We start from the raw sequence: 22,788 nt of genomic DNA, 5'->3' as shown, positions 1-22,788 counted from the left end.
TGTCTTTGCCCCTGTGGATTAAATATTTTGCTAAGTGGCCTACCTGATTTGGGGTTTCTCAAATTGATATTTTTTCTCAAGTTCTCCTTACATTGTCCCTTCAATCATAGAATACAGAAAAGTCTCATTCCACCATCAAACCCTCCCTGGGCCTCCACACCCCAGGCTGGGCCCTGCTTAGGAGGAAAGGTGTTAGACATTACCTAGAGACACAAGAGCTGCCAGCATTATCAGGGGATGTTCTAATTAGTTGTAAATCTGTTTATTTTCTCTGGTGGACTCTGACTTCTTTCAGGTAGAATTGTGTCCTGTTCAGCTCTGCATTCCCCACCCCTGGCACAGAGTTAGTCCTCGAATGACATCTGAATGAGTGAAAACGAAACGGCATTGTGTCTCATCTTTTATTCTTACAAATTATTCTACTTTGATGATCTGAGCAGCTACAACCAGGAAACTGAGGAAAGGGAAGAGATCTTCAAATGGACTCAGAGAGGCTTGAAAAGGCTTTGGGATACACTAGATTTGAAATTACTTCAGATGTATTTCCGCCTTCCCTTTTAAGCTCTTGTTTGCTGAGAAACAAGGGAGAAAACAGCACTGAGAGGGATTTTAGGAGCCTACGAGAAGAGAGTAGGCAAGAGTTTACTCTGCCACGGGAGCTTGTACTGGCTCAGCCACAGGTAGAGGGCACACAGACCCAGTGGGACTGGTCTGGTCTGGCAAGTTCCGTGGCTGCTCTCTGATTCTGAGAAGTACAGATGGGAGAAGAGACCTGGTCTCTGCCTCTGTCCCTCCTCTTCCATTGCCCTCCGCCCAGTGGTCTTCTCTCTCTACATCACCGTTAGAATAAACGTCATCGCAACTGTATTCCCCAAGTGGAATCCTGTTCTCATTGCATCCAGTCATACAAACAATAGTCTACTATATTGAAACAGCGCATTTTTCATTCTTAGCATATTTCAGCCACCAAATGAAGAATTATAGGACTGGGGACCAAAGTCCAAACTTTTCGGTAAACAGAAAAGCCAAAGTCACCACACAATGACAGCGTGGACCCAGCATGGCCCCCTGGTGGTAGTGAGCAATACAAAGCCAAGTTCAAAGGGAATCACAGCCCAGTCACCCCTCCATGGATTCCCCGTCTGTCTTTTCCAAATCCTCATCCCATCAAAATGCTGCTCCGGGTCTAAGCCTGACAGATAGGGTTTGTAGGGGACGGTACACCAGTAAGTACCTCTGCTTTGCACAGAGACCTGCCTCAGTCCCCAGCTGGAAGACTTTCTCTTTGCACAACATGTTTACGTTTCCTTACGGTGTTACTTGAAGCCTTGGGCATGCACCCCTCCCATTTTGTTTCAACAACTCCTAGACCAATAAAGCGAGGGCTTAACCAATGTGGCATTTGAGGAGACAATCACCGCAGCCAGGAGGAAGAAGTGCCAGGGTGAGGGGGAAAGAAGAGGAGGAGGGAGTGTAGGAGGAGGCAGAAGATAAATATTGGGAAGCAGAAGGTCCAGGTTGTTTGGCCTCCTGGGGAGAGCTGCCTCCTTCCTTCATCAGCAGTATGAACTCCTCAAGACAGTAAAAGTCCCAGGGTCAGGAAACCAGCCCTAGAGTCTTCATTCTGCCATTCAGTCTTTATGGCTCCTTCGAGAAGCCACTTTAAGGCCTCAGAATCTTAGTCCCCACACTGTAAAATGGAGACAATCCATTTTATATAAATGGTATAATGCCTGTCCTTTCAGATTCAAAAATATGTGTGACAACTACATAAAATTGTTATATACGCTACCAAGTTCAGCTGAAGCCTTAACTAGTGTTCTCTCTGTACAATTGGTCAGCAAGGAAGCCCAAGTGATGTAGCACCTTCCCCAGAGAGGATATTACTTCCTTGTTCCTGAGGCTGTAAATCAAGGGGTTCAGCATGGGGGTGACCAGGTTATTCAGGATCTGAACAGTTGCATCCAGCCAGGGGCTTGGGGTGGGCCTGAGGTAGATGAGGACCACCGGCATGTAGAAAAGCAGGATGGCGGTGAGGTGGGCACTGCAGGTGGAGAAGGCACGGCGTCTGCCTTCGGTAGAGCGGATCTGCAGGATGGAGCAGACAATGCGGCTGTAGGAGGTGAGGATGAGAAGGAAGCAGCTGAGGGGCATGAGGCCCACGCTGACGAACCCCACCCTCTCCAGGGCTGAGGTGTCAGCACAAGCCAGCTTCAGCATCACCGGGATATCACAGAAGAAGTAATCCACCTCATTGGGGCCACAGTAGGGCAACTGGAAGGTGAGAGTGGTTAGGAAGGTGGCCTGAACGCAGCCAAAAAAAGAGGTCCCCACGGCCAGGATGGCACACACCCTGTGGCTCATGATTACCGTGTAGCGGAGAGGGTAGCAGATGGCGACAAAGCGGTCGTAGGCCATCACCGTGTACAGGAAGCACTCGGTACAGCCCAGGAAGTGGTAGAAGAAGAGCTGGGACACGCAGCCCGCATAGGAGATGGCCCGGCTGTTCCCCGAGAGGTAGAAGAGCATCTTGGGGGAGCTCACAGAAGGGAAAAATATGTCACACACAGACAGTTGACACAGGAAGAAGTACATGGGGGTGTGAAGCCGAGTGGAGGAGACAATCGCCAGTAGGATGAGCAGGTTCCCCATAAGAGTGAAGACGTAGCAGCCCAAAAACAGGACAAAGAGCATGGTCTCCAGGTCTTCCGTGTGTGGGATGCCCAGCAGGATGAACTCAGTCACTGCTGAGAGATTCTTCATAGCTGTGAGAAAGGCAGACCTCTGAACGGAACCCACAACACCTAAGTCTGAACACCAACATCAAATTATCAAGCTTTTCACCGATGGATGCTTTGATTGTGTTTTTAACAGGCAACACCGGCCTTCTTATGAGTGGCAAGATGTATATCAAAATATCAGGTAGTAAGAAATGCCAATTTCAGCACCACACTCCATCCCACTCCTGGAAGGAGTGTGTTAGAGAGGCTGATGGCTGTTCTCTATGATGAGATCAGAGGTTTAGAGTATATACAAAATATTCTCCTGCTGAGAAACCTTTTTCAGTTTGTTCAGTTCTCTCGTTAGTATTTCCTCTCCTTAAGCGTCTTTGTATTTTTATACTCTCATGATATCTTTGAGTAACAAACTTCCACTATTCATTATCCTTTAGAAAAATCAGCAGGTGGGGAGGGGGAGGGGGAAATGTGTTAGAAATCAGAGCATTTCATTTAAATCCTGGCTGTCTTAGTAAAGTTTATGAGATGTCTGTGAGGGCATCTGGCAAAAACATAAACCCTAATAATAAGTGCTCATTTTATGTATCTTTTTTATTTTTAATAAAATTTTTTAACATTTGTTTATTATTGAGAGACAGAGAGACACAGAATGTGAGCAGGGGAGGGGCAGAGAGAGGGGGAGACAGAGAATCCGAAGCAGGCTCCAGGGTCTGAGCTGCCGGCACAGAGCCCTACGTGGGACTCAAACCCACAAACCACGAGATCATGACCTGAGCTGAAGCTGAGCTGACGCCAAACTGACTGAGCCACCCAGGCGCCCCATATGTATCTTAAACTTCCTTCTTTAAGTGCTTTCCTTTGGTGATGGCATTCTGTAACTATTTGTAAATAAATGTTTTATGAAACGAATTACTGAAAAGACTTAGACCATATCCTCTTCAGATTACATCCCTCCCGACTTGAAAGGTCTTATAGCCCCATATCTTTTGGGTGATACTGCTCTGGTTCCGGTGCTTTTAACTTTTCCTAAGGAGACTTGAGGCAACTCTGAAATACTAAGCAAAAGAAATAGGAACAGCAAGAAAGCATCAATTTCATGTTACCGTGATGAAGAAATACAGGGACCCTTATAGTGGAAAGTCAAAGAACAGCTCAAACCATTCAAGAGCAGGGTATGGTGCCTGGAAGACACAGAGACCTCTTCCTCCCACTACTCATTTAATAACAACAACAACAACAATAATACACAGACACGTGCATATACATACATACCATTTAATGAATATTTACTGTGCTCCAAGGACTGTGCCCAACACTTTCCAAATGTGACTCATTTAAGTAAACCTATAAGAAGAAGCTATTACTACTATCCTCATCTACAAATCAAGGAACTGAAGCTTGGAAAAGTTCAGCAAGTGGCCGAAGGTTACTAAGCTAATATGTGACAGAGCTGAGACCCAGACGGGTTTCATTTCACTCAGGCTGCTTCGTACTCCTAATCACTAGGAAAACTGCCTTCTGCCTCTGCTTTTTTTTTTTTTTTTTTTTTTTTTTTTAATTTTTGGGACAGAGAGAGACAGAGCATGAACGGGGGAGGGGCAGAGAGAGAGGGAGACACAGAATCGGAAACAGGCTCCAGGCTCTGAGCCATCAGCCCAGAGCCTGATGCGGGGCTCGAACTCATGGATCGTGAGATCGTGACCTGGCTGAAGTCGGACGCCTAACCAACTGCGCCACCCAGGCGCCCCCTGCCTCTGCTTTTAAGACAGCCATCCACTGCGAGCAATGACACTCTTCTAGATGGGTTCACATCATTTTATAGTAAGATAGGATAAGCCTTCTTGTCTTACTTCTTCCTGGTTATTTCCAGTCTTGACTTTATAGCACACCTAGTTAAGATAGAATTCCGTTTTAGAGATCAGACAACAGACTTTTTCTATCCTTTTGACACTAGAACTTAATATCAGCCCCACTACAAGAGCTTTCAACCTGAGAAACTTAACAGAAACCCATGGGGGAGGGGAAGGAAAAAAAAAAAAAGAGGTTAGAGTGGGAGAGAGCCAAAGCATAAGAGACTCTTAAAAACTGAGAACAAACTGAGGGTTGATGGGGGGTGGGAGGGAGGGGAGGGTGGGTGATGGGTATTGAGGAGGGCAGCTTTTGGGATGAGCACTGGGTGTTGTATGGAAACCAATTTGACAATAAACTTCATATACTGAAAAAAAAAAGAGCTTTCAAGTGAAAGAGTCACATGCAACATGGGGATTCCAATCATAAACTGTGGCAAGTGACACTGAAAAACACGCCAAAGAGAATGACCAAGCCAAAATGAGTCATTCATATACCACCCTGCAACTGAGACAAAATTGAAGATAGCAGAGAGGGAAACAGTGACATCCTGGGGGAGAGAGGCTGTTGACAACCTGCTTCTTATTACAAATTCTAGTCATACCTGAAGGGTGTCTCCTAGCAATGCCGAATTTTTACGAGTTCTGGATCACCTCTTCTTGGTCAAAAAAAGGCTCTCAGAGGTCTTTGGTCCTTACTTATAGTTGGATATTCTATAATTCTATACTCCTGTTTGATTTATAAGTCTATTTTAGGAAAAAGATGTGCCCAGGGACCAGAAAAGCTCCTGTGTGTGGACCTGCTCATGTGTGAGGGGCAGAGGCGAGCAGTCAGATACGGGCAGCAGTCTGGATATTCACATCGTCCACCTGAGAAAACAGTCAAGTTTGCCAAAGTGTCATAACAAGACCTCACCTTTACTGTCTTGAGCAGAACACAGAGTGCTCTAACCAAAGGAGCTTCAATTCTCCTACTTATAAAGAACCGAGTCTCATAGGGTTTGTACAATCAAGATCTACACTCACTCACTCTCCCTGGATTGCTTCCTTGGAAATTTTTTTAGATTCCCTTATGTCGTACTTGAGGTATAGAGATAGCTCTGAGGGAGCAATTAGTTTTTTAACCTTATTTATCATCCAGCTATGAAATAATAGCAATAAAATCATCAGAAAGAGATGCTGTAAAGTGGGAAATAACAATGTTCCTTCAAGATCACTTACATGGTAGAATGAGCTTCAATTCTATCATTTTTTTGGTTGTCTTGTACACTCTCAAGGCTTTATTATATTACCTGTCAGTTGCTTTTGAGGTTATCTGTACATTCATGTGACTATACAGTTATCTCTAATAAACATCACTATTAAAGACAGAATAGTGATAAACATCACTATGAAAGACACTTAATGATTATTTATTATGCATCTCCTATCATGATGTGTCCTTCAGGTCAGTACTCCTAAAGAGAAATATTTACATACTAGATGCATCCATAGCAGAGGACCCGTATAAATAAAGGGGTTGGCTATAGGGCACCTGGGTGGCTCAGTCGGTCAAGCGTCTGACTTTGGCTCAGGTCATGATCTCACCATTCATGAGTTCAAGCCCCACATGGGGCTACGTGCTGACAGCTCAGAGCCTGGAGCCTGCGTTGAATTCTGTGTCTCCTTCTCTTTGTCTCTCTGCCCCTTGCTCAGTCATATTCTGTCTCTCTTTCTCTCAAAAATTAATAAACATTAAAAAATTTTTAAATAAAGGAGCAGGCTATAAACCTTCTCAAAATGATTGAGAAAAATGATTGAATAGCTAATATTCAGTTAATCCATAGTAAACATTTACCTCAAGCTAAGTACTATGCTAAATTTTAAATTCATTATTACTTTTAATCTCCAATAGAAACCTTATAAAGTAGGTGGCATTTGACAAAGAAACTGAAAAGTAGATGAAATATCTTGAAGATTACACAGCTAGAAAGAAACTGAATTGAGATTCTAATTGCAAAGACAATGCTTTCAAGCATTATGCTTTGATGAATGCCAGAGATCTGAGTTTTGTACTGAAACAGAAACAGAGATATAATGTGGTCTTCAAGTGCTTGCATGGCTGGTAGTCTTGATATACACTGTTCCATGTGATGACTCGGGAATCATAGACAGATATGGTAGAAAGATTTATTTTCAGAATAGAAAGAAAGTGTTTATTAGAAAATGTACATAGGTGAAATACGCAAGCTTATGAGATGATTAGCTCCTTGTCGCTAGAAATATCCAAGATGTGGAGAGAATCATCTTGTAGGTGTGCCATTAAGAATATTGTCAATTTGGGGGCGCCTGGGTGACTCAGTCGGCTAAGTGTCCGACTTCGGCTCAGGTCGTGATCTCGCAGTCTGTGAGTTCGAGCCCCACGTCGGGCTCTGTGCTGACGGCTCAGAGCCTGGAGCCTGTTTCAGATTCTGTGTCTCCCTCTTTGACCCTCCCCTGTTCATGCTCTCTCTCTGTGTCAAAAATAAATAAATGTTAAAAAAAATAAAAAAAAATATTGTCAATTTGGATGAATAACTTGAATCAATGTTCTTACTAATTATGAAATCATTTGGTTTTGTTTATACTGTAAAACTTTTCAATGATACTGACCTAACACAATAAAAGTGGAATGTTTATTTAATGATGATAATTCTACTAACCCCTATACAAAAGAAATGACAAATATGCCCGTAGTGGTTACAAAAGTAACTATTGTAATACCAAGACTGCTGTGAAAACATTTTTTTGAAAGGAGAAACATAGGTCATGGAGCGAGTCCAGATGCTACTCAGGCAGGGTCTCACAAGATGAGAGTGGCCTGTTGAGATGTCATAGTGAACAGACCACAGATTTTTTTATTTTTAGACTATAGTTTTAATAAAAGCTAACATTTATTGTGCGTATGTGCTAGAATTGTGTTGACTGGTCTACATGTATTATCTCTTTCAGTTCTCACTAGAACTCTATTAGGCACATAGTCTTATTTCCCCCATTTCTAGTAGGAGATTTAGCCTCATAGGGTTTAAGCAATTTAATCAAGGTAATAAAGTTGGTCAGTAGTAGAGCTGCATCTCAAATCCAAGATAACATGACTCTTTCCTTTCGGTTATCAAGAAAAATGTTCAGAACTAATTCTGACTTTCAAATACTTATTCATAACTAATATCACTTTCCTTGTGTGATTGTTTCAGTTTTCTGGTGCACTTTTATGTCATTTTAATTCTCTCAAGAACTTTGTAAGGTGGCCCTTATGAGCCCTGTTTTACAAATGAGGAGGTTGGAACTCAGAGCATCTGTGACTTTCCTAAAGTTAGACCACAAAGGAACCTAGGCATTCCCAGGCTGAGCCCTCTTTCCACTACATCATTACTGCTTCCAAAAATGACTCCATACAGACAGCAGCTGTCCCTGTGTAAGAGGAGAGTTAATAGTAGATTCATTCTCGAGATTTAGAAGAGGCTTATGTATACCCTCACAGTCATTACTGTTTTTATGTAGTGTTTTCTGACAAGATTATGGCCGTACACTATGGGAGAAAGCGTGAGAGCGACAGAGAGCAGCTTGTTCAGCTCATGTCCTATTTCATAGGGTAGGAGTCCCAGAAAGTTCAGTAGATATTCCACAAGAGAGATGTCTTGCTATGGTATATTTGCAGGGAAATTTCCCTTATATTGAAAGCATCCTTGTTTTAATCAGAGAAAACCTTGTTTAACTCCTTTTTCCTCTACTCCAGGAATTTAAGTAAGTCACCGGCATATTCCAGAAACAACTGGTTTCTCAACTAATCATTCAGCAGAACTTTCTGATTATAAATAGCAAGGCTAAGTCTAGGCATTCTTGGTCCAGTGACAGGTGCTTTATTGTTTGTTGGCAAGACTGGGGTCTGGGGGAAATGGCCAAGTGAAAATTTCTTCCCTTACTGCAAGAACTCTGGGGAAGAATTGAACTATGAGCCAAAAATGGAAAAGAGTAGGATGATGGCTAAAGGGTGATAAATTTCTTAAGGCTGATATTTTTCCTTTTCTTTCTTTCTTTCATTCTTTCTTTTCTTTCCTTCTCTTTTTTCTTCTAGTAGGAAAGTGCTCAGTTTCTTTGTTTGACCTCTTGACAATTTAATGGTTTCTATGAAAGAGATGTGATCCACCTAATAGAGGAGTTAAAGTAATAAATGTGGGAATAAAACTCATAGTTTCTACATCTTTGGTGGTGGAGAGATGGGAATGATAGAAATATCAGGGAGTTGAATACATGGAACTTTCTTGAATGATTTGGTGTCCTCAGTCATTACCAATTCCTAAGTGATTTCACATGCTTGTATCTGGTCCCCACTCCCATTATCAAAGCCTGGGACATGGTTCAGGTAGCCACATCAGGCTAGAATACTGGAACAGCTTCTGGATCAGAGATAGCAGACAGATATTAGTGGAATTATCACTAATCTAGCAGGGTCTGAGATATAGCCCCATCTGCCAAGCAAACTACAGTATCCAGTTTCCATGGGATGAGCATATAAGTAGGTCAAGGTTCAAGAAAAGTAAACTTTCTAGTAAACAACATATATCCTAGAAGAGACAGTATAGCATCCTTACAAAAGGGGGAATAAAGAATATATATATATATTAAAATATATATATTTGAATATATAAAAATATAAATAAATATATATTATATATATAAACAAAAACCCAAAGACGAAGAAAAAACTTGAAAGAAGCCTGAGTGGGGGAGAAACAACTTACCCTTTAAAAAAAGAAGAAGAATTATAGTAGATTTCTTATCAAAAACTACACAAGCAAGGCAAGAGTGGGGTGAAATATTTAAAGTGTTAAAATGTTTGAAGAGCATAGGATATACTGAAACCAATATTGCACTGTAAACTAACTAAAATGTAAATTAAAAAAAATAAGGTATAGGATATAAAATTCTTCCAGTAAAATTTCCCTTCAAAAGTGAAGAAATAAAAACTTTCCCAAACAAAAATTGAAGGAACCCATTTCCGGCACACCTGTTCTGCAAGGAATGTTACAAGGGATCCTTCAGGAAGAAGGAAAAGGATCTAGGTCAGAAATTCAGATCAACATAAAAAAAAAAAGAGTGTTGGAGAATAAATAAATAAAAGTGGAATAAATGTTTTCTCTTAATTGATTTAGAAGATCAATTTTTTTTTTAATTTTTTTTTTCAACGTTTATTCATTTTTGGGACAGAGAGAGACAGAGCATGAACAGGCGAGGGGCAGAGAGAGAGGGAGACACAGAATCAGAAACAGGCTCCAGGCTCTGAGCCTTCAGCCCAGAGCCCGAGGAGGGGCCCGAACCCACGGACCGCGAGATCGTGACCCGGCTGAAGTCGGACGCCCAACCGACTGCGCCACCCAGGCACCCCTAGAAGATCAATTTTAAAGCAATAACAATAACAAAGCATTGGGTAATCATTAACATTTATTTATTTTTTGAGAGTCAGAGACAGAGCATGAGCAGGGGAGGTGCAGAGAGAGGGAGACACAGAATCAGAAGAAGGCTCTAGGCTCTGAGCTGTCAGCACAGAGCCTGATGCAGGGCTTGAACCCATGAACCGTGAAATCATGACCCGAGCCGAAGTCAGTCACCCAACCAACTGAGCCACCCAGGCGTCCCGGGTAATCATTATATATATATGGGTAGGAGAAATGAATAGCAGCTATACCATAGTGGTGGGAATGGAGGTTAAGAAAGCTCTGTTATAAGGTGCCTACACTACACAGAAAGTGGTATAGTGCTATTTGAAGATGAACTTCAAGTTAGTTTCAAATGTATATTGCAAGTTCCAGGGCAACAATTTTAAAAATTAAGAAATATAATTGATGTTAAGAGTAGAGATAAAAGTAAGTCACATAAAATGCTTAGTTCAAACCAGAGAAGGCAAAATAAAAAGGGGGAGGGGAGAATGCAACATATAGAAAACAGTTAAACACGATAGATATAAATCCAATTATATTAATAATTACTTTAAATATGGTAAGTATGTAGGGGCGCCTGGGTGGCGCAGTCGGTTAAGCGTCCGACTTCAGCCAGGTCACGATCTCGCGGTCCGTGAGTTCGAGCCCCGCGTCGGGCTCTGGGCTGATGGCTCAGAGCCTGGAGCCTGTTTCCGATTCTGTGTCTCCCTCTCTCTCTGCCCCTCGCCCGTTCATGCTCTGTCTCTCTCTGTCCCAAAAATAAATAAACGTTGAAAAAAAAATTTTTTTAAATAAAAAAAATAAATAAATATGGTAAGTACGTCAATTAAAAGATAAAGATTGTCAGAGAAAATTAAAAAAAAATGAGCCCCAAGTGTATATGCTGTCTATAGGAAACCTACTTTGAATATAAAGATGTACATAGATTAAAAGTAAAGGGGTGAAGAAACACACACCATGCTAATGCTAATCAAAAGAAAGCTGGCACAGGGTGCCTGGGTGGCTCAGTTAAGCGTCCAACTCTTGGTTTCAGCTCAGGTCATGATCTCATGGGTTCGTGAGATCAAGCCCCACGTCGGGCTCTGTGCTGACAGCACAGAGCCTGCTTGGCATTATCTCTTTCCCTCTCTCTCTGCCCCTACCCAGCTCTCTCTCTCTCTCTCTCAAAAATAAACATTACAAAAAAATTTTAAAAGAAAGAAAGAAACCTGATGAGGCTATACTCATTTCAAACAAAGCAGATTTCAGAACCAGGAAACCCATCAGGGATATAGGTGTTACATACTGACGAAAGGGTGAATTCTCCAAGAAGATGCAATTATCTTAAATGTGTACACAATCTAACAAGAGATCATCGAAATATCTGAGGCAAAAACTGATGAAGCTGGTAGGAGAAACAGTACATGGGCTTAGCTCATTGCATGAGATTTTTCTTGGTTTTCTTCTAGTCAATCAGATACTAGAAGCACATGGACTATTTTTGAGGAAGCAACGGCTCAATTGGGAGAGGAACGGCACATGCTACATGATCCCAGCGTGACTATGCTGCAACTGGGGAAAAGAGGCACTGGGTTTCATTAAGTCTATGTAGAGAATGGTACCCTGCTCTGGAAGGTACTGGGCTCACTGTGAGTGGAAGAATCTCGAGGTAGTGCTATCTGCCATCCTCCTGTGGCCAAGTCTCTGCAGCCAGGAAAGAGTTGCAGGGTGAGGACGCCCAATGGGAGTTGAGCTCAGTTTCTCTCCTGGGCTCCTTGCCCAGATCATCAGTTCCTGAAAGTACAGATGGTGCTTTCTATTTTCCAAAAACATGAAGCACCAGCCTTGAAAGTGGGCTTCGATAAATGTGCCAAAACATACTTGTTGATTATGAAGACCGACACTTGTTTAAATTTGAGGAATTTACAGTTGGCACAACATGTTACTGCATGAGCTCAAATGCAAAAATAAAACCATCCTACTTTAAAACTATAGTCAGTTCTGTATGTTAAAGAAGACACATGGAAGATTGCTTTTGTTGTTATTGTTTTGTTTTGTTTTTTGCTCTAGAAGTTCCCAAGCTCTAGCCTAGTCCACAAGCTGAAGGGTAAGAAAAAGGGAAGGGAATAATACATGTAATAAAAAAAAAATGATCTGTACAATAAATGTAAAGGGCCATATTTTTATGAGGGTAGGTCTACAAGTTGCATGGTCTTTAGGAAGCTGTCTCTTGTCACAACATCAATCAATAGGACCTATCTAGATGGCAGCCATGGATATAAACAAGCTATTTTATAAAGACCAAGCCCTCACTTCTGAAATTCGAATGTTCACATGAATTACCTGGAGACCTTGTTAAAAGGCAGACTTTAATACGGTAGTTCTTGGGGTTGCCTAAAACTCTGCATTTCTAGCAAGCTTCCAGGTGATGCCACAGCCCTATTCTACAGGTGACACTCAGCCATAAGCAGACTTGTGAGAAAATCCTGGGAGATCGGTCTCCACTATGAAGTCAGGCTAATGTTCCTGAGGTTCACTCAACAGCTCAACAGAACTCAGGTCTAGGCCATTCTCTACATAAGTGAACAGATACTGAGGTCCTCCTCAGTATTCTTGAATATTCAAGATGAAAGTGACAATGGAACTCAAGTGTAATCCCAGTTTTGCATATAGGGATACTGAGCTCCTGGGGGTTAAATCATTTGTCCATTATCACATAACTATTTAAGTGTATTGTCAGGATTCTACTAGTGGTTTTCTGATCAGTGTCCTTTCCTTGCCTCATGTGAGTCAGGAAATCAGCCTACAACGGAAGATGAGGGGACAAGACCCAGTGTAAACCGTGCAGGCATCAGCAACGTTGGGAGGGAAAATAAGGGATAATAAAACCAATGCAGGTTCAAAAAATAAGTCCACAAAAGATCAGACCCAAGAAAGTGCAGTGTAGAGACAGCCATTTTAATATTGATACAATAGTATCATAGGGGACACCACGTCAAATAGGGTCATTCCCACTAGGACAGAGTATGTGGGACATGAAGGTCAGAAACAAGCATGGGCTGAATGATCCAGTCTCAGGTCTCAGGCAAAGCTACCTTTAAACCCACTTTTTCCTTTATTATAGATTATAGAGCCTGACTTTGAGGCCTCGTGGGTTCAGGCCAAGACGAAAGATTCCATTATTAGCTTCTTACTAAGATGTTTAACAATTAAGGGGTGCCTGGGTGGCTCAGTCAGTGAAGCATCCGACTCTTTATTTTGGCTCAGGATCTCATGGCTCATGAGATCAAGTCCTGTGTCAGGCCCCACAGTGACAGCATAGAGCCTGCGTGGATCTCTCTCTCCCTCTCTCTCTGGCCTTCCCTAGCTCACCCTCTCTCTTTCAAAATAAAGAAACTTAAAAAAAAAAGTTTAACAATTAAGGAGAAACATCTGTCCCCAAAAGGTATGATTCAATCCCGTCTCTTAGGCAGTGGGAGGACCCGTGGAGTCTCTCTCTTTGTGATCTTGAGGTTATACTGATCCCGATGCTGGCTTTCAACCTCCCTTCCAACTCTTTGTCCTATCTTAGAATAGAAAATTGGATAGCTCAGCAGTCTGATCATGATGAGTATATAAGATCGAAGGGAATAGGGGTGCCTGGGTGGCTCAGTCGTTAAGCATCTGACTTCGGCTCAGATCATGATCTCACAGTTCCCACACTGGGAGTCCCACACTGGGTGAGCTCGAGCCCCAGTTCAGGTGAGCCCCAATTCTCTCTCTCCCCTGCCCTTTACCCCTTGTGGGATTCTCTCTCTCTGCCCCTTGCTCAGTTGCACCATGTCTCTGTCTCTCAAAAAAAAAAAAAAAAAAAAAAAAAAAAGACCAAAGGGAACAGGCGAATATAATGCACTGAATTCTCTTATTTAGGGATCTCCTACATCAGTGCTGTACCCGTTAGTCTGGAGTCTGTGTCACCTGTTTTTCATGTGGTCATTCTGGAAAACCCGGAAGGAATGTAAATATCTAAATATCTAAATGCTTTAAATTCCTCCAAGAAAGGGAATAGGTTCTGGGACCATTGGCACTTGGCTGAGGGTACATGTTGGGGGGGGGCAGCGGATCGCCCTACCCAAAGGGAACCGGGAACAGAGAGGCAAGGTGGGATGGGCATCCTTCACTTGTATGCCAAGAAACTGACAGGCCAGGTGTAAAAGGAAAAACCACAGCAGGAGAGCGTAAAGGAAAAGGCAGCAGCAGGGGAGAGGCACTTGTTTCTCTGGACAGTCTCCTCAGATCCCAAAGACAGCAGGGTCCACGGAAGACTTGGTAAAAGCAATAGCAGCTTTCACAAGCTTTTTCTTGATGGAGGCTGTTAGGAGGAGAAAACAAGAATTAGGCTGAGGAATCACAATGACAAGTGAACGCTCTTCCCCGAGTCTCCCCTAAACTGGCCTGCTCGTCTCCCCGGAGTCCGGCTCCTGTCTTTCCTTAACACCCCTGACTTTCCTCTTCCTACTGCCCAGATTCCCTTTCATCTTCTCAGACCCCGGAAATACTGAGCAGCAGTGAGCTAATAAACCCCCGAGGGGTGAGAGCTCCAGCCCAGCCTTACACTCGGTACAGTACCGAGATGGTGAGGAGACTAAACACCATGTCATCTCCTTCTCACAATTCACAGTCCCCATCCTTGTCCCTTTCCCTCTTTACTTACCTCCCCTTCCCCCATTTAAGACTGCACTCTCAGCCCCCTCCCCCAAGGAAAGAACTATGGGGGAGTCCAGAAAAGGTCTGAACCGGGAGAGAACCACAGGACCTCTCTCTCAGTCATCTTCTAGCAGGCTTGGAGGCTCAGCCCCTGGCAAGATGGCCAGCTTCCAACGGAGGGAAGGAGATGGGGTCTTAGGACTGAACTCCTACCTGCATTACTGTTAATCCAGGTTCTGGCCTTCTTTTCCAGAAGTTCCCACTCACACTGCTGGTGCTTAGCCTTGGCATGTAGCCAAACCACCGCCAGGACTGTGGCCCAGCTTGAGGAATCTGCATCCTGTACAACACACAGAGACTTCCCTGAAACCTCCAAGTTGGAGCAGGAGGCCCCTCGAGGGGACACAAACACCTCCTCACTCACTTTGCTCCAAACCGCTGTTAAATGTGACGACCTGCTCTCTCGGAACCTCATCTGCTACTTGCAAGGCGTAAAGCCAGGCCCTGAGCCTCAGGGCAAAAATTGTGAGTCTTAGAGTAGAAAAGTCTTAAGTTTTCAATCCAGCAGAACCACCAGGGCGGTGCTGAAAACTCCTACAAAATCCCCAACAAGCATTCCCAAGCTATGATAAGAGAATACGTGCATAATTTCTTTATATTTTTATAAAGTATTGAATGTTTTATTTGAATATTTGCCAAACCAAAAGAAAAAAAAAGAGGAATTACCCATAATGACATTTTTCAATTAAAAAAAACAATTTTAAGTTTATTTATTTATTTTGAGAGACAGAGAGAGCATGAGTGGGGGAGGGGCAGAGAGCTAGAGAGAGAGACAAAAAGAGAGAGAGGGAATCCCAAGCAGTCTCTGGGCTGCCAGTGCAAAGCCCCATGTGGGGCTTGAACTCACAAAACCATGAGATTATGACCTGAGCCAACACCAAGAGTCAGCCACTTAACCATTGAGCCACCCAAGCGCCCCACCAATAATGACATTTTTGAGACAGAAAACTGATTCATAAGAAAGTGAAATGATTTGCCCAAAGTTGGCCTTCTAGCAAATGACACAGCTGGGACTGGAGTCACACTGTTCACTCAAGAGAGAGTCTCAGGCAGAGAACAGAAAATGAGTTTTAGGGATGCCTGGGTGGCTCTGTCGGTTAAGGGTCCGACTTTGGCTCAGATCATGATCTCACCAACAGTGAGGTCAAGCCCCACGTCGGGCTCTGTGCTGACAGCTCAGATCCTGGAGCCTGCTTTGGATTCTTCCTCCCTCTCTCTCTCTTCCCCTCCCCTGCTCACACTCTGTGTCTCTCTCAAAAATAAATAAACATTAAAAAAATCTTTTTTTAAAAAAGAAAGAAAGTGAGTTTTCACCCAGGGTCCCACCTTCAGTTTATAGACACAACAGATCAAGAAAAACTGTTCTTTTAGATCATGACCTTTAAAATTTGGAAACCGCTATCAGGTCCTCTGTGAGGAGTCCTGTCAATCAAAATTCTCAATTCCTTTCATTCTTCTTTAAAAGAACTGCTAATGTCAAAGCAATAAGAATCCCCATGCTTGATCTAGTCTAGAAACAAACATCACAGTGATGTTTAAAATATACCTCCTTAGGGGCACTTGGGTGGCTCAGTTGGTTAAGCATCTGACTCTTGATTTTGACTCAGGTCATGAAGTCGCGGTTCATAGGTTCGAGGCCTGCATCCGGCTTTGTGCACTGACAGTGTAAAGCCTACTTGGGATTCTCTCTGTCTCCCTCTCTCTCTGCCCCTTCGCTGCTCTCTCTCTCTCTCTCAAAATAAATCAACTTAAAAAATAAAAATTAAAACTAAAATACACTTCCTTAAGTGGTCACATATGGAGGTCAGTGAACTTATGAAATTCTATGACCACAGCCCCAAATACATAACACACACAGCTCTTCTGAAAACCCTGTGCCTTCCACTGATCACATATCACATGCGTTGGTTCACATGAAGTTTTCAGTCACCCCAAGTCTCCATGTTGCAATAGGTCTTAAGTCATTTTGCTTCTATTCTCTGATTACAAAATTGAAGATTTAGAAGCAAAAAGAGTATTTTGATTCCTAGTAAGTTTTTTCCCCCCCTCAGGAAAAGTTACAAGTCATTCATTGTTCAAGGTCTTTTGGGATCTCAATTTTGTTACTGTTCTATCTCCCAGTTTTGGCAAATTTACAAATTTAGCACTGGATCTAAATATTCATTGAAAATATAAACCTCCAGAGAATGCAGAGCCTGGTGGCTCCAAAAACCTGTTGTAAGTTTGAAAAAATTCATTATTCAGTGCAATGAATTTTCAGTGAGTTTGTTCTCAGTCCATATACTCATCATTTAAAAAATTCAAATTCCTTAATGAAATTCAGATACCCCAGGGTTCCTGACTCCCTGGATTGGTTGGCCCAGTTACCATGTCGAAGAAGGAAATGTTAGTCTGACATGTCATTGGTTTCCCAATAAAACCGAGTTAGAACATCATGATTCTTATATCTTTTTCCAATGGTTTATAAATTATCCTTTTAATTATTTGTTCTAGAACAGTTTTTTTTTAGTAGAAATATAATGTCACACACACATATAATCCTAAATGTCCTAGTAGCCATATGTAAAAATATAAAAATAAACAGGTACAATTATTTTACTAATATGTTTTATTTAACCTAACACATTAAAAATATCATTTTAACATCAATATAAAAATAATTATTAATGAATATTTGCATTTTTTACAGTAAGTCTTAAAATCAGCATGTGTTTCACAATTACATCCCATTTTAATTCAATTAAGAATTTGGTTCCTCATTTGCATTAGCCATATTTCAATTGCTCAATAGCCATGGGACAAGTGGATACTGTATTAGTTGATGCAGGTATAGGATTTTTGAGGGGTTTTTTTTAATCATTTAAAAAATTTCTTTTAAGCTTATTTTGAGAGAGAGAGAGCATGAGTGGGGTATGGACAGAAAGACAGGGGAGAGAGAATCCCAAGCAGGCTCTACGCTGTTAGTGCAGAGACCCGTGTGGGGCTTGAACTCATGAACCATGAGATCATGACCTGAGCCAAAGTCAAGAGCCCAGTGCTCAACCAACTGAGCCACCCAGGTGTCCCTGAGGTTTATTTAACCACCTTTCACATTTTGAAAATTCAGAACAACACCTGTCCTTCAGGCTTTTGGTCTTTGTCCATATTTAACAATTTCCCAGAAGATTTGGTAAGTTGCCTTGAAATTCTGGAATGAAATTTGTCCTCATTGGCAGACTTAGACACATTTGAAATAACTAGGTGATTCCTTATTAATACCTGTCCTGACTTCAGTGAAATTTTGCTGATTTGTGGGCCACATGCACAAATTAGTAGCAATGTAGATTCTGAAGACAGTTCTAGAACTGAATCCAGCTCTGCCACTGACTGGCTGGGAAAACTCAGACACAGTATTATGGTTCTATATAAAATAACAATAATGTGAATAGGATTTACTTTAATTATTATGATGAATAAGTCAGTGGATGTTAAGTGCTTAGCATGGTGCCTGGCAGAGAGTAATTGCTCAAAAAATGTTAGTTATTCTAACTAAGATGACTGATGGGGAATATGAAGTGAAAGAAGATGTTTGCTTTCCCTTTGTCATCCATCAACTCCCACCAACTAGGCTCTTAGTTCCTTGTTCGTTCTTCTCTAACATACCAAGAAAAATCTTCAACATCTATTTATTAGAAATCAATTTAGTCTATGGCCTCCTATAGTCTCCTTCCTCAGATGAGTCATGAATCACCCCAATCTCATGACCGACCCCAACCCCTCAAAAACATACATACTCCTTTTTCTTCTCTGAATCTTACCTTGACAGGGAGTGCAGACCATAGGTCTTTCAAACTTATACCTAGGATCCTGGCCAGATCTTCATCTAGATCCCAGGAACCATCTGCATTTTGGAGGGATATCAGCTGCACCAGATAAGTCTCTCCAAAGACTTTGGGGAACAAAAAAAGAGCGTGAGAAATTATAGAGCTACGATCCCTTAGTATACCTGAGAAAGACAGGTCTTAGCATACCTGAGAAAGACAGGCTATAGTGACAGCACAGAGCTAAGCAGATCCTACCAAGATACCTGTCATAGTCCTTCCCCTGGGAGGCAGGTATTTTCTCTGTGACAATGTAGGCCACCTGAATGATATACTAAATCTAGGGGAGCTACACTTAAAAATTTAGCAACAAGGAAAAGATACGAGGAACTAAAGAACCCACATGATAATGCTGCTTAAAATTTTATCCAGTCCTATTTAAATGGGCCTTAAAACTTGATGTATATTAAAAAAAATTCTACACCAATGTAGCTTGAATTTTAATTTTAAAAATTTTCAAAAGAAAGCAGATATAAAGGAAGCACCTAGCAACGTACCTCAAAGGGTAGTCTAGTGTCTTATCTGGGTGCTACAACAGTTGCTTAAAGACCACACAGAAAGTATCTCACATCTGGTTATCTATCATATGTGATGGTATACTTAGAGCAACTTGGAAATTAGCAGGTGAGAAAAACTATACCTAGAAAACAATTCTACTCTAATGGGGGAAAAAATCTATAGCTCTGAATTTCAACAGTCTTAGTTTGAACCTCAGCTTTGCTAACACTCAAAATGTACAAAAAGTATGGAAGGCCCTTCCTTGGTTCCATACAAAAAGTAGTTGCTAAATAGCTCACAAAAACCAGAAGCTCACCACTGCTAGGTAACTTTTCTTTCATCTTTGCTAAGAGGATGGTCAGAGCTGGAATATTCTAAGTGAGGAAGGCCTAGGAAACCAACACAAAGTAAAGCTACTCTGTGGCTACCATGAAGAATTTTCTCAAAGTGGCCAAGATGGCAGAACAGCATGGAAGTTCTTTTGCATCTCTCATCCCTGAAATGGAGCCAGATCAACACTAAACCATCTTGCACACCTAGAAAACTGACTTGACGACTAATACAATAATCTGCACAACCTGAACCACAGAACTTGGCAGGTACGCAGTGCAGAGAGGTGAACTGGTGGAGAGAGAAGCTGTGGAGGGCAGAGAGCTGTTTTTGCTTGCAGAGAGAAGATGGAGATGGGGGGGTGGGGAGAGTATGGGAAAGCACCCCCCGCCAAAAGCGGCTGGAGAGAAAAGGAAGAGTATGCAAGGGACTGAACAAAAAAGGGAGAAAGGAGGAAGGAGAAAGGAGAGTGTTTAAATTCCATTAAGACACTATAAACAGGGAAGCATAGAGTCTGAAACTCTACAGCTCGATACCTGGCGGTGCTCTGGTGGGAAGGTCAAATCCCCAGGAGCCAACATCAAGGTCCTTCAATTCCTGGGGCGTTATGTCTTGGACAGGCAGTTTCATTGCTTGGAAGATATTTGGTGGAGGCTGTGAACCATGCCTACAGCCAAAGATCCTAGCAGACCCTGGAGAACAACCACATTCACTGGTGTTGGAACAAGGATGTTAAGAGGGAAGCCTGGTGCCAGATGTGTGTTGTGATTTGCCATAATCCCTGAAATGCTGCTGCTACACAACTGCATGAAATTTTTCATGGGTGGACTGGTGCCTAGTCACAGTCTCTGAGCATCAGCAGCGGCAGAGTCTCATGAACATTCCTTGAGGAGGGCTGGCACCAGGCCATTGCTCAGCCAGACCCTCCTCCAGAAGGCCAGAATGGGTCAAAGCCACAGTCCCTCAGAAGTGAGGGGCTGGGAAACACAGCCCCATCTGAAATAAGACTCAGGAGGGAGGTGCCACCTGGCAGCCTGACAGCTTCGTCACAGACAGTGTAAAAGCGAGAAGTGAACAGAAGCCGGAGACAAAGGAGGGGTGCTTGATTGCTAGTCGGGGAGAGCACAGAGCTCCAATACTAGAGACTAGGTAGCTGGGCAACGCCATTTTCATCCCTCCGCACACGGGCATAAACGCCTCTATATGCCACAACAATCCACCCCTGTGAGGTAAGCAGTGCCATCTACTGGAGAATGGAGCTGTTATACTAAGCCCCGCCCAACTGGGCCAACAGAGCTCTTGAGGAACACCAAGAGTCTCTCCATGTGCTTAGTCTATAGACTATAAAGTGATTCACAGTTCGACTAGTAGGGGAGACTGATGTAATGTCAATCGTATTTCAGTCTGTTTGCTGGTCAATCTATTCAATTTTTTTTCTTTTTCTTTTCTTTTCTTGAATACAGAAAGAGAAAAAAAATATTTTTCTTTTCCATTATTAAAAATATATCTTTAATTTTTTTCTAAATTTTTAACTTTTTTGTAAATTCTTAAAATTATTACTTCCATCATCTCGTTTTATTCTATTTTATTGTATTCATTTTCTCAAATTTTCAAACATTTTCCTTTTTTCTTTTTTTTCTTATATTTCCCTTTTTTCTCTAATTTATCAAGCTCCTTTCAACAACCAGACCAAAACACACCTAATTTCTAGCATCCTTTATTTGATTTCTTTGTGTTGTTTTTAATTGTACTTTTTTTTTAGTTTATTAATTCCTTTTCTTCCTTCAAAATGACAACACGAAGTAATTCACCTCAAAAGGAACAACAGGAAGAAATGACAGCCATGGGTTTAATCAACACAGATACAAGCAAGATGTCTGGACAAGAATTTAGAATCACAATAATAATATCAGCTGGGGTTGAAAATAGATTAGAATCCCTTTCTGTGGAGATAAAAGAAGTAAAAGCTAGTCAGGATGAAATAAAAAATGCTATAACTGAGCTGCAATCTCGAATGGTTGCCACGGCAGCAAGAATGGAAGAGTAGATAAAGCAGAACAGTGAATCGGCGACATAGAGGACAAACTTATGGAGAACAATGAAGCAGAAAGACGGAGACTAAGGCAAAAGAGCATGATTTAAGAATTAGAGAACTCAGTGACTCATTAAAAAGGAGTAACATCAGAATCATAGGAGTCCCAGAAGATAAAGAGAGAGAAAAGGGGGTAGAAGGTTTATGTGAGCAAATCACAGCAGAAAACTTTCCTAACCTTGGGAAGGACACAGACATCAAAATCCAGGAAGCACAGAGGACTCCCATTAGATTCAACAAAAACCAACCCTCAACAAGACATATCATTGTCAAATTCACAAAATACTTAGGTAAGGATAGAATCATGAAAGCAGCAAGAGGAAAAAAAGTCTTTAACGTACAAGGGAAGACAGAGCAGGTTCGCAACAGACCTATCCACAAGAAACTTGGCAGGTCAGAAAGGAGTGGCAGGATATATTCAATGTGCTCAATCAGAAAAATATGCAGCAAAGAATTATTTATCCAGAAAGGCTGCCATTCAAAAACAGAAGCAGAAATAAAGAGTTTCCAAGACAAATAAAAATTAGTTTGTGACCACTAAACCAGCCCTGCAAGAAATTTTAAGGGGGACTCTCTGAGGGGAGAAAAGATGAAAACAAATAAATAAACAACCAAAAAAAAAAAAAAAAAAAAAAAAGACCAAAAGTGACAAAGACTAGAAAGGACCAGAGAACACCACCAGAAATTCCAACTCTACAGACAACATAAGGCAATAAATTCATACCTTTCAGTACTCACTCTAAATATCAGTGGATTAAATGCTGCAATCAAAAGACATAGGGTAACAGAATGGATAAGAAAACAATATCCATCTATATGCTGTTTACAAGAGACCCATTTTAGACCTAAAGACACCTTCTGATAGAAAGTAAAGGTATGGAGAACCATCTATCATGCTAATGGTCACCAAAAGAAAGCCAGAGTAGCCATACTTATATCAGACAATCTAGGTTTTAAAATAAAGACTGTAACAAGAGATGAAGAAGGGCATTATATCATAAGTAAGGGGTCCATCCACCAAGAATATCTAACAATTGTAAACATGTATACTCCAAACATGAGGCACCCAAATATATAAATCAATTAACACAAACATAAAGAAACTCTTTGATAATAATACCATAGTAGGGGACTTCAACACCCCACTTACAACAATGGACAGATCATCTAAACAGAAGATCAACAAGGAAACAATGGTTTTGAATGACACTGGACCAGATGGACTTAACAGATATATTAAGA

At 41.7% G+C, this 22,788-nt stretch overlaps 2 protein-coding genes across 4 annotated transcripts in view; both read right to left on the bottom strand.

The window, feature by feature from the left end:
* Positions 1-1,809: 1,809 nt before the first annotated feature.
* On the bottom strand, positions 1,810-2,812 carry LOC101096260 (olfactory receptor 149-like). Its single transcript, XM_003992509.2, has one exon. The coding sequence runs from the start codon at positions 2,761-2,763 to the stop codon at positions 1,810-1,812; it is 954 nt and encodes a 317-aa protein (XP_003992558.1). The 5' UTR covers positions 2,764-2,812.
* A 10,145-nt stretch (positions 2,813-12,957) lies between these two features.
* Positions 12,958-22,788, bottom strand: part of VWA5A (von Willebrand factor A domain containing 5A) — a 38,028-nt gene continuing 28,197 nt past the window's right edge. For 2 of the 3 annotated variants that reach the window (XM_045038463.1, XM_045038464.1), the window contains exons 16-19: positions 19,991-20,146; positions 18,564-18,694; positions 14,920-15,046; positions 12,958-14,371 (exon numbers count right to left, since the gene is read on the bottom strand). In XM_045038463.1, coding sequence (XP_044894398.1) covers positions 14,292-14,371; positions 14,920-15,046; positions 18,564-18,694; positions 19,991-20,146 — 494 coding nt within the window. In that variant the 3' untranslated portion in view covers positions 12,958-14,291. Of the gene's footprint in view, positions 14,372-14,919; positions 15,047-18,563; positions 18,695-19,990; positions 20,147-22,788 lie in introns of those variants that run through there. The other variant, XR_006586071.1, reaches the window with a different exon arrangement.

The sequence above is a fragment of the Felis catus genome, chromosome D1 (genome assembly GCF_018350175.1).
Source record: "Felis catus isolate Fca126 chromosome D1, F.catus_Fca126_mat1.0, whole genome shotgun sequence".
NCBI classification, from domain to species: domain Eukaryota; kingdom Metazoa; phylum Chordata; class Mammalia; order Carnivora; family Felidae; genus Felis; species Felis catus.
The sequence above is the reverse complement of the archived record's forward strand: the minus strand, read 5'-3'. Positions and strand labels throughout refer to the sequence as shown.